This window comes from Solanum verrucosum, unplaced genomic scaffold, assembly GCF_900185275.1.
Source record: "Solanum verrucosum unplaced genomic scaffold, falcon-dt-bn FXZP01000157.1, whole genome shotgun sequence".
Lineage (NCBI taxonomy): Eukaryota > Viridiplantae > Streptophyta > Magnoliopsida > Solanales > Solanaceae > Solanum > Solanum verrucosum.
Genome location: NW_026020185.1, coordinates 2,622,213 through 2,636,350, shown reverse-complemented (window position 1 = coordinate 2,636,350; position 14,138 = coordinate 2,622,213). Strand labels below are relative to the sequence as shown.

Here is a 14,138-nt window from a genome sequence, read left to right as displayed (position 1 = left end):
TGAGATAGGGATAATGAAATGCAATCTATCTCTTTATCCAATTGCTTATGTTCTCCCCCTAATGTTGGGTATACTGATTCATCAAAATGACAATCAACAAATCTTGCCATAAATATATCTCTTGTCATAGGTTCCAAATATTTGATAATAGAAAGAGATTCATACCTAACATACACCCCAACCTTCTTTGGGGACCTATCTTTGTCCGTAGCGGTGGGGCAATTGGAACGTACACCGCGCACCAAAAAATTTTAAGATGGGAAATATTTGACTCATGACCAAAAATCAACTGTAATGGAGAGAATTCATGATAACTAGTAGGCCTTATGCACACCAATGTTGCCGCATGCAAAATAACATGCCCCCATATTGAAATAGGCAACTTTGTCCTTATTAACAATGGTCCAGCTATCAATTGGAGGCGCTTAATCAAAGATTCCGCTAGACCATTTTGAGTGTAAACATGAGCAACTGGATGTTCAATTGTTATCCCAGTGGACAAACAATAATCATTAAAGGCATGCGATATAAACTCACCAGCATTATCAAGACGAATTGTCTTTATTGCAGAATCTAGAAATTGTGCTCTTAATATTTTTATTTGAGCCAACAACCTCGCAAAAGCCATATTGCGAGTTTATAATAAGCACACATGTGACCATCTTGTAAATGAATCTATCAAGACCATATAATATTTAAATGTCCCACATGGAGGGTGAATTGGCCCACATATATCACCCTGTATACATTCTAGAAATGCAGGGGATTCAATCCCAAACCTTAGTTGTTGATGGATTAACAACCAACTTTCCTTGAGAACAAGCCGCACAAGAGAATTTCTTTGATTGAAGAATTTTCTGATTCTTCAAAGTATGCTCATGTGAATTCTCAATAATTTTGAGCATCATATTATAACCGGGGTGGCCCAACCGGTCATGCCAAATGATAGATTCATTAGGATTAGTAAACCCTTTGTTTACTATGGCATGTGATTCAACCATACTAATACTTGTATGGTACAATCTAGAAGAAAATGCGGGTAATTTTTCATGCATATATTTTTACCCCAATTTTACTGTAGTAATATAAAGGTACTCAACCTTTGCTTCATTGGCAGTCTCAACATGATAGCCATTTTGGCGAATAACCTTGAAACTTAATAAGTTTCTTTGAGACTTACTACAGTACAATGCATTTTCAATAGTTAATATCATTCCCCCCATGTAGTAATAAGGCCGCTCTTCCAGAGCCCTCAATTAATTTTGCACTACCAGATATTGTATTAACATAAGCCTTTTTCATAATCAAATTAGAGAAATATTTCCTTTCTCTTAAAATAGTGTGAGTTGTAGCACTATCAAGAAGACACATATCTCCATTACTCATCTTGAACCAATTGAAGATTGGGGAATTTTATTTATCTTCATAAAACAAAAGTACATCATAAGAAATATGAAAAATCAATAACTTTGAAAGAAAATAAAATTACTTTTTTTTCTGAATATAAAAACAGCATAAGAAATAACAATTAAAAACACATAAATAAAACAACATAATTATTTTCCCCAATCAAATGATCAAACATTAGTTTTGATCTCCAAAGAAGTCTTCAACTTCCAAATGAGTAATATCATCAAGGTCATCAAAATCATCATCTTTTAAAGCCAAATTTGCTTCAATATTGTCATCATATCTTTTGTGAAGGCCCTGCCTCGGCATCATTTTTATAAGTCAAGTGTGACTCCACCCAAGCATTAGAAGAAGATGCACCATTTTTATTTCCTTTTCTTTTCAAGGAATCTTTATAAAGCCTAACAAAATGCTCAACTACTCGGCATTCATTCTTCCAATGCCCTTTCATGCCACAACGATGGCAATTGCCTCTTGAAGGATTGCTTTGAGAACCCATATTGTTCTCCCTTTTGTGGAGATCACCACCACGATGATTCTTATATCGCCCTCTGCCATTGCCACGTCCACACACATTATTTTGGCCCTGATTTTTATTTTGTCTTCTTTCAGACTGACCATGTGTTTCAACCTCATTTGCTTCTGGTAACAGAGTCGTTCCCGTGGGACAGGCCTCATGGTTTTTCAATAAAAGAATATTATGTTGCTCAGCCACAAGAAGGTATGAGATCAACTCAGAATACTTTTTGAATCCCCTTTCACGGTATTGCTGCTGTAATACCAAATTTGAGGCATGAAAAGTTGTGAGAGTCTTTTCCAACATGTCCTCATGTTTTATATCTTCCCCACATAATTTCAATTGGGAAGTAATTTTGTATACATCAGAATATATTCACATATAGTTTTAAAATCTTGTAACCGCAAGTGAATCCATTCATAATGAGCCCTTGGCAATACCGTTGCCTTAAGGTGGTCATACCTTTCCTTCAAACCAGTCCACAATTCAAGTGGATCTTTCACCGTAAGGTACTCAACCTTCAATCCTTCATCCAGATGACGACGAAGGAAAATCATTGCCTTTTCTTTGTCCTGACTCGATGATGTATTACCATTGGTAATAGTGGCACCAAGACCTTTAGCGTCAAGGTGAATTTTAGCATTGAGTACCCATGACAAGTAATTATTTCCAGAAATGTCAAGTGCCACGAACTCAAGCTTTGATAAATTCGACATAATAAAACTATCATAGAAAATAAATAAATTAGAGTAAAATAGACAATGAGTAAATAATTAAGTAGAATTTGTTTTTTCATCAAAGTAAAATTAGCATACAATCTAAATTAATATTATGCCTCACAAATAACAAAAATAACTTTTAGCAAAATTGTTAGATAAATATTTTCATTAAAACTTAATCAATAGTATAGATAATTCACTTTTTTCATTGAGAACAGAAAACACTATAATTTGTAGTCCATTTATTTATTTTTTTCACAAAACAATGACCTTCATCTTCTCTTCGCAAAATAGATAAATGGTTAGCCTTTTTTCATTCAATTATAAATAAAATGTAAAGTAGAAAAAGTATAGCCACAATTTAATAATTTTAACATTAGATTATAAATGGATACCTCACAAGAAATGTTGTTCAACCTTGAGACTACATGTTGATAACGTGTTGTGAAACTTAAGAGCAAAAGAACAATATAAAAAGGAAGACAAGAAGAATATAAGACAAGAGAAACAATATAAGATCACTTTCTTTCTTTCAAGTGTATTCAACATTATTCTCAACACCACTATTTATAGGATTACATTGAGGAATACCAAAGGGTGTCATAAACATTACATTAAACCTTGAGAATTACAACCCATTAAGGAGGAAATGAACCTAGGAGTTATGCTCATCCATTTGACCACATTATCAACAACATTACTACCAATAAAGGATGAAATTAACCTAGGAGTTATGGTCATCCATTGGACCACATTATCAACAACATTACTACTCATAAAGAAGGGAATTAACCAAGGAGTTATGGTCATCCATTTAACCACCAAAATGATTTACAACACTCCCACTTGGATGACCATTGATAGATAATATGCCTCGTTAAAACCTTACTAAGAAAAAACCCTGTGGGAAAAAATCTTAGTGAAGGACAAAAGAGTACACATATCTTGTTATATGCTTTATTTGATGCCTCGTTAAAAACCTTGCCAGGAAAACCCATTGGGATAAAACCTAGGCCAAGGGAAAAAGAGTGCAACGCATAGTTTACTCCCTTGTTGCAAACATCATTTAATTTCTTGGAGACGACGCATTCCAATCTTGGATACCAACTTTTCAAATGTTGAGGTTGGTAATGCTTTAGTGAACAGATCCGCCAAATTATCAATTGAGTGAATTTATTGAACATTTATTTCACATTTCTTCTCAAGATCATGAGTGAATTTTTTTTTTTGGTGGAATGTGTTTTGTTCTATCTCCTTTAATGTATCCTCCCTTTGGCTGAGCTATACATGCATCATTGTCTTCGTCGGAGTTATGCTCATCCATTTGACCACATTATCAACAACATTACTACCCATAAAGGATGAATTAACCTAGGAGTTATGTTCATCCATTTGACCACATTATCAACAACATTACTACTCATGAAGAAGGGAATTAACCAAGGAGTTATGGTCATCCATTTAACCGCCAAAATGATTTACAACAACTATCACTTGCTTCTGATTAATTAAGCTTAAAAAAATAAGCATCACATAGAAAAAAATAAACCAAATAATTGTAAAATAACCTTAATATAACATTGACGGGAGGAGCTTTAGTCGGTACAACAACAAAAGGAACGATGAAATAACAACGATACAAAAGCTAATGCCTTTTTGGGCAATAGCCATTGAATTTATTCGGTACAAAATCAAAAGGAAATATCAAATAACATCAATAACAATGTTGCTTAATTTGTTCTCCATCAATAAATATATGGTTCAAAGGGTGTTCTACATAACCTCCACTAGCGTGTTCGACAAATTCAACTGCATTTAGAAGATCACCATGACAAAGACAAACTATCTCCATTTCATCTTTCTTGTTACACGTGTATAACAGTCCTTCAGTCTTCTTTCCATTTGGTCTTTTACCTCTTGTGGAAACAAAAGTCATACGGTTGAGCATGAAGTTTTTTATCTTCCCTTTAGCAATATAATTTCCTGAATACACAGGTGATTTCTGTTCAACGAAAGATGATTTCACATCGAGAACTAAAGGAAAAAATAATAATTCCTACTTTAATTTTGATACAAATTCAAATTGACTTGCTATATAAATCAATTCGCAAAATTTTAATACCTTGAGTAGGTGGTTGTTGGGTTTCAACCTCAGCTACACTTGAAGCAACACTTCCTTGCAATCCACCTAAAAACATCAAAGAATATTTTTCATTAGTTATTCACAAAAAGCAATTCATTTTTTTTTGAGTAAACATCAAAATTACTATTCAATGAAAGCCCTAAATTCAGTTCCACATTTTCATTCTCTACATCTGAAGTTCTTATGTTTTCTTCAGCTTTCTCCATGTTAGCAAAATCTAAAAACCGAGAAAGCTATTGAATTTCAAACTAAAAAATTATAAAATGGGAAAAGAAAAACTCAATGAAAGTTTCAATGCAGAGAAACCATTAGGCCATTTGGGAGCTTATAAAGGAGAAAATTTCTAGGTGGGAAGGTAGAAAAAACATGAAGAGATATTTCATTTCCATGGGTTTAGTTAACAAAGTAGCCCTTGGAAAGTAACACATGGTTGTTCTAGGAATAGCCTTACCACTTAGTTTAATAAGGACTTTGGAAATTGAACCCAAGAGGTAACTGTTTAATAGTGACACATGTCACTTATAAATTCACTTTATAACTTTTTTTGACCACTTTAAAAAGAGGAAAAGGTTGAATGTATTTTTCTATTGTATTTTATTAGTCAAATTTATTAAATGTTAATTATCCCATGATTTTTACTTTCAACATTATTGAATTTAATAGGGTAAACAATACAAATTTTATTTGTTTAGGGCCTAATACGTGCATTTTCATGAGTTTTCAAAATTATCATCATGCCAAATTTGGTAATCAGATGCATGTATCTAACATATCTAGTTTTCAAATATATAAAAAGAAAAATAATAAATATATTTTAGATGGGTTTAAAAGGAAAGTATGTGTGACAAAATGGAAACGAGGGTGTATATCTTTTCCAATATTTAAGAAGTAAATTATTAGGTCAATGATGATTTTAGTATAACATCAACAACTTATTTAGGATAAATAATCAACTAATAACCATTAATGTCATAATTATCTTGAATGTCTAGGTCTCATTAATATATATATATATATATATATATATATATATATATATATATATACACTACCTTAAAAGCATGAACTCCCAAAATTGAATGTTGAATTACTATAATATCCCCAATTAAAAATACTCAATTTATTTTATTTATTAATTTTATTATATTGAAAGTAGATACCTTTTCAAATTAAAGGATTGTACTTTTTCAATGAGTTCTGACTTTTTCAAAGGGTTGTGACTTTTTTTGATGGGTTGTGATTTTTTCAATGAGTTATGACTTTTCCGAAGGGTTCTAATTTTTTCGAAGGGTTGTAACTTTTCTAAAGGATTGTGTCTTTTCTGATAAGTTGTGTCTTTTTCAAAGGGTTGTGACTTTTCTGATAAGTAGTGACTTTTTCGAAAGGTTGTGACTTTTCGGATAAGGCACAATTAACATCTATTCATACTACTATTTGGTAGCTATAAAAAGAGGGATTTCCTCACACTTTTAAACTATAATAATTTCTTTAAGTTCTCTAATCTTCTTCTTCTTAAAATATCTCAAGTGTTATTTGCAAAAATTGATCAAGTTTGAAATTCAACGAAATTCGAGGTACCTCATAAGAAAAAGTTGGTGAAAAAATTGTAGCAAATCATTCATCAATTCACACTCGGATTTTTTCTTACCATTTTCATGAGTTAACAATGACAAAAAGTTATGGAAGAGACAATTATATTAAACATATATGAAAAAAGGCATATGATTTGGGTAAGATATTTCTTCTTTGTTTTTTTATTTTTTATTCTTTTCCCTCAAAAGAAGGAATTTCTTCCAAATTTTTCTAAAACAATGAGTATCAACGTAGTGCATTGAATTATTAGTTTTGATGTTAAATTCACTATTTCAAAAATAGATTTTCACTTTTACTTATAATATGATAACGTAGCCATGATAATAATTAATTTTAATAGATATGTACGTAAAAATGAAAGGAGAAAGTAAAGTGTTGGTGGCAAGAGATTTAAATCAAATGGAACACTAGAATGAATATAGCATGAACATATATTTTCGTCTCTTTGTATTGTTCCATATAATTTTTCTTTATGTCACAAGATACACTCCTTCCTAGCTTTATAAAAATAGATAAGAAAATAGTGATTTATCATAAAATGATCTTAAATCAAATTATTGATTCTATAAATAATACTTTACATTTTATTTATCTATTAATTTATTATTGAATATATTTTATATCATGATAAAACTTCTATAAGATACTAGATACTTTCATTAGACAACAACTATATGAAATGTATGCGGCAGAAAAAAAGGAGAAGACTACAGTTCCACAAAGATAAGGTAGAAACTTAATGAAATGAAAAAAATTTCACCATAGGTGATGTTATTCATATATTAAAATTAAATTATTCTACTGAAGTATATATAACCATCATTCATGATAACAACCAAGTACACATTTTAGTAAAATTACTTCTCTATAATAGCCTTACTCAAATATTAATAGAGTAATAATATTTTGTAAAAAATATGTTACATATTAAGATAAAATATTGAAATACTTATGGTAAACTTTATTAGTGCCATGTGCATACTAAATTTCAAGTATGAATATTTAAGACAAAAACTATACTTAAATGGTGTACATCATTTATGTTCATAACCTCAACAGGAAAGGCTATTGGTGACATCTTTTGAATGTATATTTTTTTTCTATTTTTTTGGTTAGATATGTTTATAAAATTGAGTGAAGTAAGAAATAATATTATTAAAGAAATGTCACTTTCTCCCATATTTAAACTTTGGATGTATTTTGAAATATTTTAATGATATCTGGTCATTTTGTTCTCAAAATACAAGTAATTTTATGACAATATGTATTAAAAATTTAAAAACACTTGTCCTATGTTTGTTCAATTATAATTATTTACTAAAAAGCTTTAATTTATTAATATTAATTCTATTTTATAACATCATATACTGTATATATGATACACACGTGCAACGCACGTGCCGTAAAACTAGTATATATATATATATATATATATATTCTTTCTATGAACATAAAAGTCTGACCAAAAATAGAAAAAAATTAAATGATCAACTCCATGGCCACTATATAAGTACTGTGGCATTAGCCCTTTCATGAAAATATAGATACAACAAAAAAAATCAAGATTTTGCAATGGCAACCAAAGTCTAGCTACCTTGTGTATGTATTCTTTATCCTTTCATTTCTTAAGTTTTGTGTTTAGATTTTGATGAATAATTATGTTTACATAAAATACCTTATTGCTCTTTTTTATGGTTTCAATATAGGTTAAAACCACCGCAAATTGTAATCATATACTAATACATGGGATAATCTTAGTAGCATTGACTACTAAATTTTTACTTTATTGGTGAGATCGTTTGATTCCTCACCTTAATTGTAATCTCCTCCTTCATTTTTCCCTTTCGCAACCTTTTTAAAAAAAACAAAAATATATTTAAAAATATCATATATTATCACATTAAAAAAAATAGTGTCATGTGATATAACTTTGTTAGTTGGACATTAAAGAAAGAATAAATAAATAAAGAAACATATATTATAATTACAAGTAAACTTATTAAACGTCTTGAGATGCAGAGAGATAAACCAGGAGGTTGAAATCAGAGTGCAGTAGCACTTACATAAGCACTTCAATTGCAACAGAGTTTTAACTGGTAATCTTGAAAAAATACCCTCAAGAATATCATCAGCAAGATACGGATTACCAGTAATTCGTCTTGCATGCTTCATCTTCTTCAAATTATAAGGAAAGTGGAGATTCTATTTCTGGTTGAGACAATCAATCAAATAGTCTTGTATGCAAAAAGTAGAGTACTAACCCAAATTTAACTAAAAATCTTCAAGAAATTGCTCTGATTTAAGCACTCACCTAAGAATCATTTGATGAGAGGAAAAAACCCAACCTAGATGAAGAAGAAACACGAAACACTGTTTAACATATTGTGTTTTAGTAAGTTTAAGAGTTCAGTTGACAAAGTCGTGAGTAAAAGGATTCAACTGACAAACGGAGCCAAGTACAAGGTCTCACAGGTCATTCTTTATTTATAGTGGTGGAAAAAGTTGAGCAACTTTGATGTGGGGGCTGACATGGTAAGTCAACTAAGCATATTTAACGACATAAAATGCACTTTCACTTGACCTCATTTCATATTTATATCCTCTAACATTGAATGTGCATAAATAGACTCTTAAACTAGTAGAAAGTTGAATAAGTAGACACATGAGTTATGTGGCATAATACACTTAGGACACTAGTGAGACTCAAACTGTCAGGTAAGATGCCACGCAAGATGTGTGTGTCTATTTATTTAACTTTATTCATGTTTAATTGTCTAATCGTGTACACCCAATGTTAGAGGGCATAAATTTGAGTTGAGGGCAAGTTAAATGACACATTTATGTATTATGTCAAACTTTTATTGTGAAATGCAACAAATATCTAAGAATGTATATAATACAACTAAATGTCACAAATGGTCCCTAAACTATCGGAGTAGGTCTAAAATAGTCTCTTAACTATACACTTACCTGATTTAGTCCTTTAACTATCTCAAATTTTATCAGGTTTGGTCCACTAACTATAAATTTACCGATTTTAGTCTCTTAACTATAAATTGTTTCTTCTTCTTAGGCTTAAAGGAGAATGGTAAATCAATCTTTGTAATGGGTTCTTCTAATTGGATTTGGGTTATGGAACATTGGAATGAATTGGGAGGGAATAAAAGAAAATTAAATGGGTTGGGATTTAATTTTATCCAATAAAAAAATGCCACGTAATATATAATAATAATTTTATTTTTTAAAAAAAATGGTGTTAGATTCAAGGGTAGAAATGAACCATAAAGGAGGATTGCGGGGTATTTTTAGCCCAATAGGTGAGTGAGTGATATATTTAAATCTTTTCAAATAATCCAATGATATTTTTGACTGTTTTCCGTACTATATATTATAAATGTGAATGTTGAATAGCTTATGGTCAGCAGATCAATAGACCGGTTTTCCCTTCTCCTCAACTTCCTCTAGTTATATTTCTTATTTTATCCATTTTAATTTTATTTTAAAAAAAAAAAATTAAAAAATTATTTTAATATGTTTCTTTTTATATGTTATGTATTTACAAAAAAAAGTACTAAAAATAAACTTAAAATATTATAAATTTGGTTAGCTCTCAAAATTTCACCTGTACTGCATAATTCAAATTGAGGGAGTAACATATATTATTTGAAAATTACATTAAGAGTATGATAGATCACAATAATTAACAACTTAAAATATTTGAATAACATATTAAAATGTGATTAGCTCTCAAAATTTCACATGTGCCCCACACACACACGAAAATTACGTTAAGAGTACTATTAATCACTACTTAAAGTATTTAAAAATATATTAAAAATTTGATCAACTCTCAAAATTTAACACGTGCCACATAAATTTGGACAAGGTAAAATAACATATATTATTTTAAAAATACGTACTTAATTTTTTTTTAAAAATTATTAAAAATTTGATTAACTATCAAAATTTCACATGTGACACACAAAATCACAATAATTTAACAACTTAAAATATTTTTAAAAATATATTAATAATTAATTACTCTCAAAATATCACATGTGCCATAAATATAATAAAAATAATGAACAAAAAAATATTTAAAATTTTGATCAACTCTTCTAGTTTTATTTGCATCACATAAATTAAAATAAGTAAACTAATATATATTGGGCCTGGGCTCGCCCGCGGTTTTGTATCTAGTATATACAGTACTCATTATGTATATTATTGTCAGAAGTTTTTTTATATATATGTAATGAATGATGACTATATATACGACAAAACAAAAAATCCCATAAAATAAATATTTCATATTAATAAGTCATGATAAAAATGATCATAATTTAAAAATATTAAATCATGCTAAAATAAGTCTAATAAATATTATTTACATCACTAAATATCATCAAAATAAAAAATCTCATAAAAAAAATATTTCATATTAATAGTCATAATAAAAATACTCATAATTTGAAAGTATTTAGTCATATTAAAATAAGTCTAATCGTCATATCATCATATCATATCATATCTCATTAAAAATGGAAAGCACTAAAGTGAAAAGTTGAATTACCACTTTATCCCTACACTAAATAAATTTATTATACAATATAATTAATTAAATATTTTATCAGTAATTAAGAAAATCATCTAATTCAATACTACTCCAAAATGACTGATTCATATTTTATTTAGATTCTGATATGTGATTTGTATGAGTTAACGTCTATATATTAACATTCTTCCATAAGTTCGAATATTGTGGACTTCATAGTTTCTTATTTAACCATTTTTCATATTTTATAACTTAACTTTAAAAAAATATAAAAAAAATTACAATTATGATAAAGGACAAACGTGCAAAACACGTTTCTAGAAACTAGTATACATGGGAGAATCTTAGTAGTATTTACTACTAAATTTTCATTTTATTGGTGAGAGTTGGATTCCCTCACCTTAATTGTAATCTCCTCCTTCATTTTCGCTTTCCCGATGCCTATTTTTCTTTAAGAAAATATAACATTAAAAAATAGCGTCATGTGATATTGTGATATAATTAACTTTGATAGTTGGACATTAAAGAAAGAAACAAAAATTGTCTATATCAATTCTAATTACAAGTAAACTTATTCTCAGTACTGATGTCTGATAATAACCCCCCCCCCCTTCTTAGCCTTGTGTTGTTTCTCAACAAAGGAAAAGTAGCATGACAATCATGAGTTGTTGGATTTTAAAATGTGTGAATGGAAACCGATCAAAGAGTTATAACTTTTATGATGATTTGTGAGTTTTCTAAACAGTTGTGATTTTTCTGAAGAGTTGCGACTTTTCCAAAAGGTAGTGACTATTTCGAATGGTTGTGACTATTCCATAGGATTGTGACTTTTCCAAGGAGTTGTGACCTCTCCGATAAGACACAAGCACATGTTTACACTACCTGTTGTTGTCCATAAATAGAGGGGTTTCCTCTCATTTTTCAACAAAAAATTTTATGTAATTCTTTTTATTCTGCACAACCAAATTCTAGTGTACTTTAGTGTCGTTGAGTCGTTCGCTGACACTACAATTTTAGGCAGCAATAGTAATACAGTTTGAACAACATGAGCAACCAAGACCAATTCTTTGGCAACTCTGAAGGTCTGTTTGTCGAAAACTTACCTAAAAAAAACGCAAAGATTGAGACAGCATGTGAAGAAACTGATAGGATTAGTAAGCTACCTTATGCTATTATTGTCCAAATTCTTTCTTTCTTTGTTGTCCATAACAGATGCATTCAGAACAACTGTTCTCTCTAAAGATTGGCAATATTTCTGGACTTGTATCAATAAGATTTCTTATGACAACGAGGAGTATGGTCGTTTAGATAGCTCGACATTGCACAAATTCATTTCCTTAACGGATAATGTACTATCTCTCCTTATTAGCTGCTCTACCATTAAAAAGTTGAGTCTAAACTTTGTGTTCAGATATGATGATGGTCTATCTTATTTTCTCGTAATTGACAAGTGGATTGAATTTGCTGTGAATACGAAAGTTGAGGATTTACGCTTGAATATACGTCATAGAACTGTTTATCCGATTAGGCGAGACCAACCCTATAGCTTGCCAGAAGTTCTCTGTAGTAGTTCATTGATTATAAAACTCAACTGCGAGAAATGCAGAATATTAGAAGATTGTGTACTAAATTGGACATCTCTGAAGAGTTTAACACTGGAAAGTTTGTTTCTCCGGGATGAACATATTAAACAAATAATATCAAATTGTCCTCAATTGGAATCTTTGAAGATACATAAATTTTGTGGTTTTACTCGTTTGCACATGACTTCTCCAAAATGTAGACGACTGCAATTGATCCATCATAGTCATCCTCGTGGGGATTGGTATCCATTCGAAGATGATACTGATACATGTTGCTTTGAAATTATTGCCCCATATGTTGAACATTTAACAATTTCTGGGGGTTTTAATTATACGAAAATTAAGCTTAGGGACTTGTCATCTTTGAACCATGCCAATCTTAATCTCTACTGTGATGAATTTGCTGAAAGGGATGAAAACATAGTGAAAGATTTTTTTGGTAAGTGTTCATTGTGCTAATGAGCTAATATTGTCATCCTGGTTGATCAAGGTCAGTTATCAGTCCCAAATGTCTCCAGTCTTTTTATGTTGATTGTGAATAGAGCTCTTGTTTTATATTCTGCAGCATTCTTTTGTTTAGGTGATTTGCATTTTAATGTTGGAATAGGTTGTTGAAAGACAAGAAGCACCTCTCCCTTGAAGAAAACATATTCAAAGTTTCATTACAGAATTTGAAGAATGTCAAGGTTATGCCATTATGTAGTCATACGGATACATCTGACGTAACGAAGCTTGATCAATTCTTGAAGCTCTTACTTGAGCATGCAATAAATCTGGAGAAACTGGCTATAGTGTCAGAGCATAAGGAATGCAACATTTGTTCTACTGATACCTCAAATCTGAAGAAGAATTTGTTAGCTTTTCCAACAACTTCTATTAGTGCAATTATTTCCTTAGGAAGTTAGGAAAATTTGAACTTGCACTTATCGGAGTCTATAATTTCGAGCTTGCACCTATTTCACAATAGTTCTTAATATTATTTCATTCATTGAGTATTTCGAGATAATCATTACAATTATATGCATCAATTTTGGGTTTGCACAATGTTGTAATCATATTCAGGAGGTGAACTTGAGTGTGTAAATATTTCTAGATGATGTACAAGTCATAGATTTAAGATTGTCTCCAAATAAAGCGGTTAAAAACATAACTAATGCAACTTGCATTAATTAAATTGAGTTATAACTTAATTTTTTGAAGCCAGCCATTAATTAGCACAAAAAAAATTGCTCATCCAGTAACCTAAGGTTTGTGTTCGTAAACAGGGGAGTTGATTGGCATCTCCCCCGATAGGGATGGATGGGGAAACAACCTTAAGAATGGGGTGCACTATATGGTACAATTTCTCCCTTAGCAAAACGTCCTAGTTTCGAGCCCTGGGTATAGAAAAATCCTTAGTAAGAGTGTTACTCATGAATCTGGTAGCTACTTGAGGCAAGTAATTAATTAGGCTCCAATGTGGATACCAAACAACTTTTTAAAAAATAGTGGTTTTACGTAGCCTGCATTCTTGCATAACTTGTTCCATAATCCGCCATGGTGGTGGGACGCTTTCTCCCATAGGGAAGAGTTACGTGCTTTCCATATCTGGTAGACCACTACTGCTAATGTTGCCGCC

The 14,138-nt window shown here is 30.5% G+C and overlaps 2 protein-coding genes and 2 pseudogenes across 2 annotated transcripts; 2 read left to right on the top strand and 2 right to left on the bottom strand.

The window, feature by feature from the left end:
• Positions 1-1,687: 1,687 nt before the first annotated feature.
• Positions 1,688-2,643, bottom strand: LOC125829315 (uncharacterized). Its single transcript, XM_049508553.1, has 2 exons — positions 2,368-2,643; positions 1,688-2,182 (listed from the first exon to the last, which is right to left on the bottom strand). The coding sequence occupies exons 1-2, from the start codon at positions 2,641-2,643 to the stop codon at positions 1,688-1,690; spliced, it is 771 nt and encodes a 256-aa protein (XP_049364510.1).
• Positions 2,644-4,360: 1,717 nt separating this feature from the next.
• Positions 4,361-4,995, bottom strand: LOC125829314 (ninja-family protein AFP3-like). The gene is made up of 3 exons (XM_049508552.1): positions 4,914-4,995; positions 4,769-4,834; positions 4,361-4,680 (listed from the first exon to the last, which is right to left on the bottom strand). The coding sequence occupies exons 1-3, from the start codon at positions 4,993-4,995 to the stop codon at positions 4,361-4,363; spliced, it is 468 nt and encodes a 155-aa protein (XP_049364509.1).
• A 6,987-nt stretch (positions 4,996-11,982) lies between these two features.
• On the top strand, positions 11,983-13,425 carry LOC125829313 (putative F-box/LRR-repeat protein At3g28410; annotated as a pseudogene).
• Positions 13,426-13,771: 346 nt separating this feature from the next.
• LOC125829370 (U6atac minor spliceosomal RNA) lies at positions 13,772-13,867 on the top strand (annotated as a pseudogene).
• Positions 13,868-14,138: the final 271 nt, after the last annotated feature.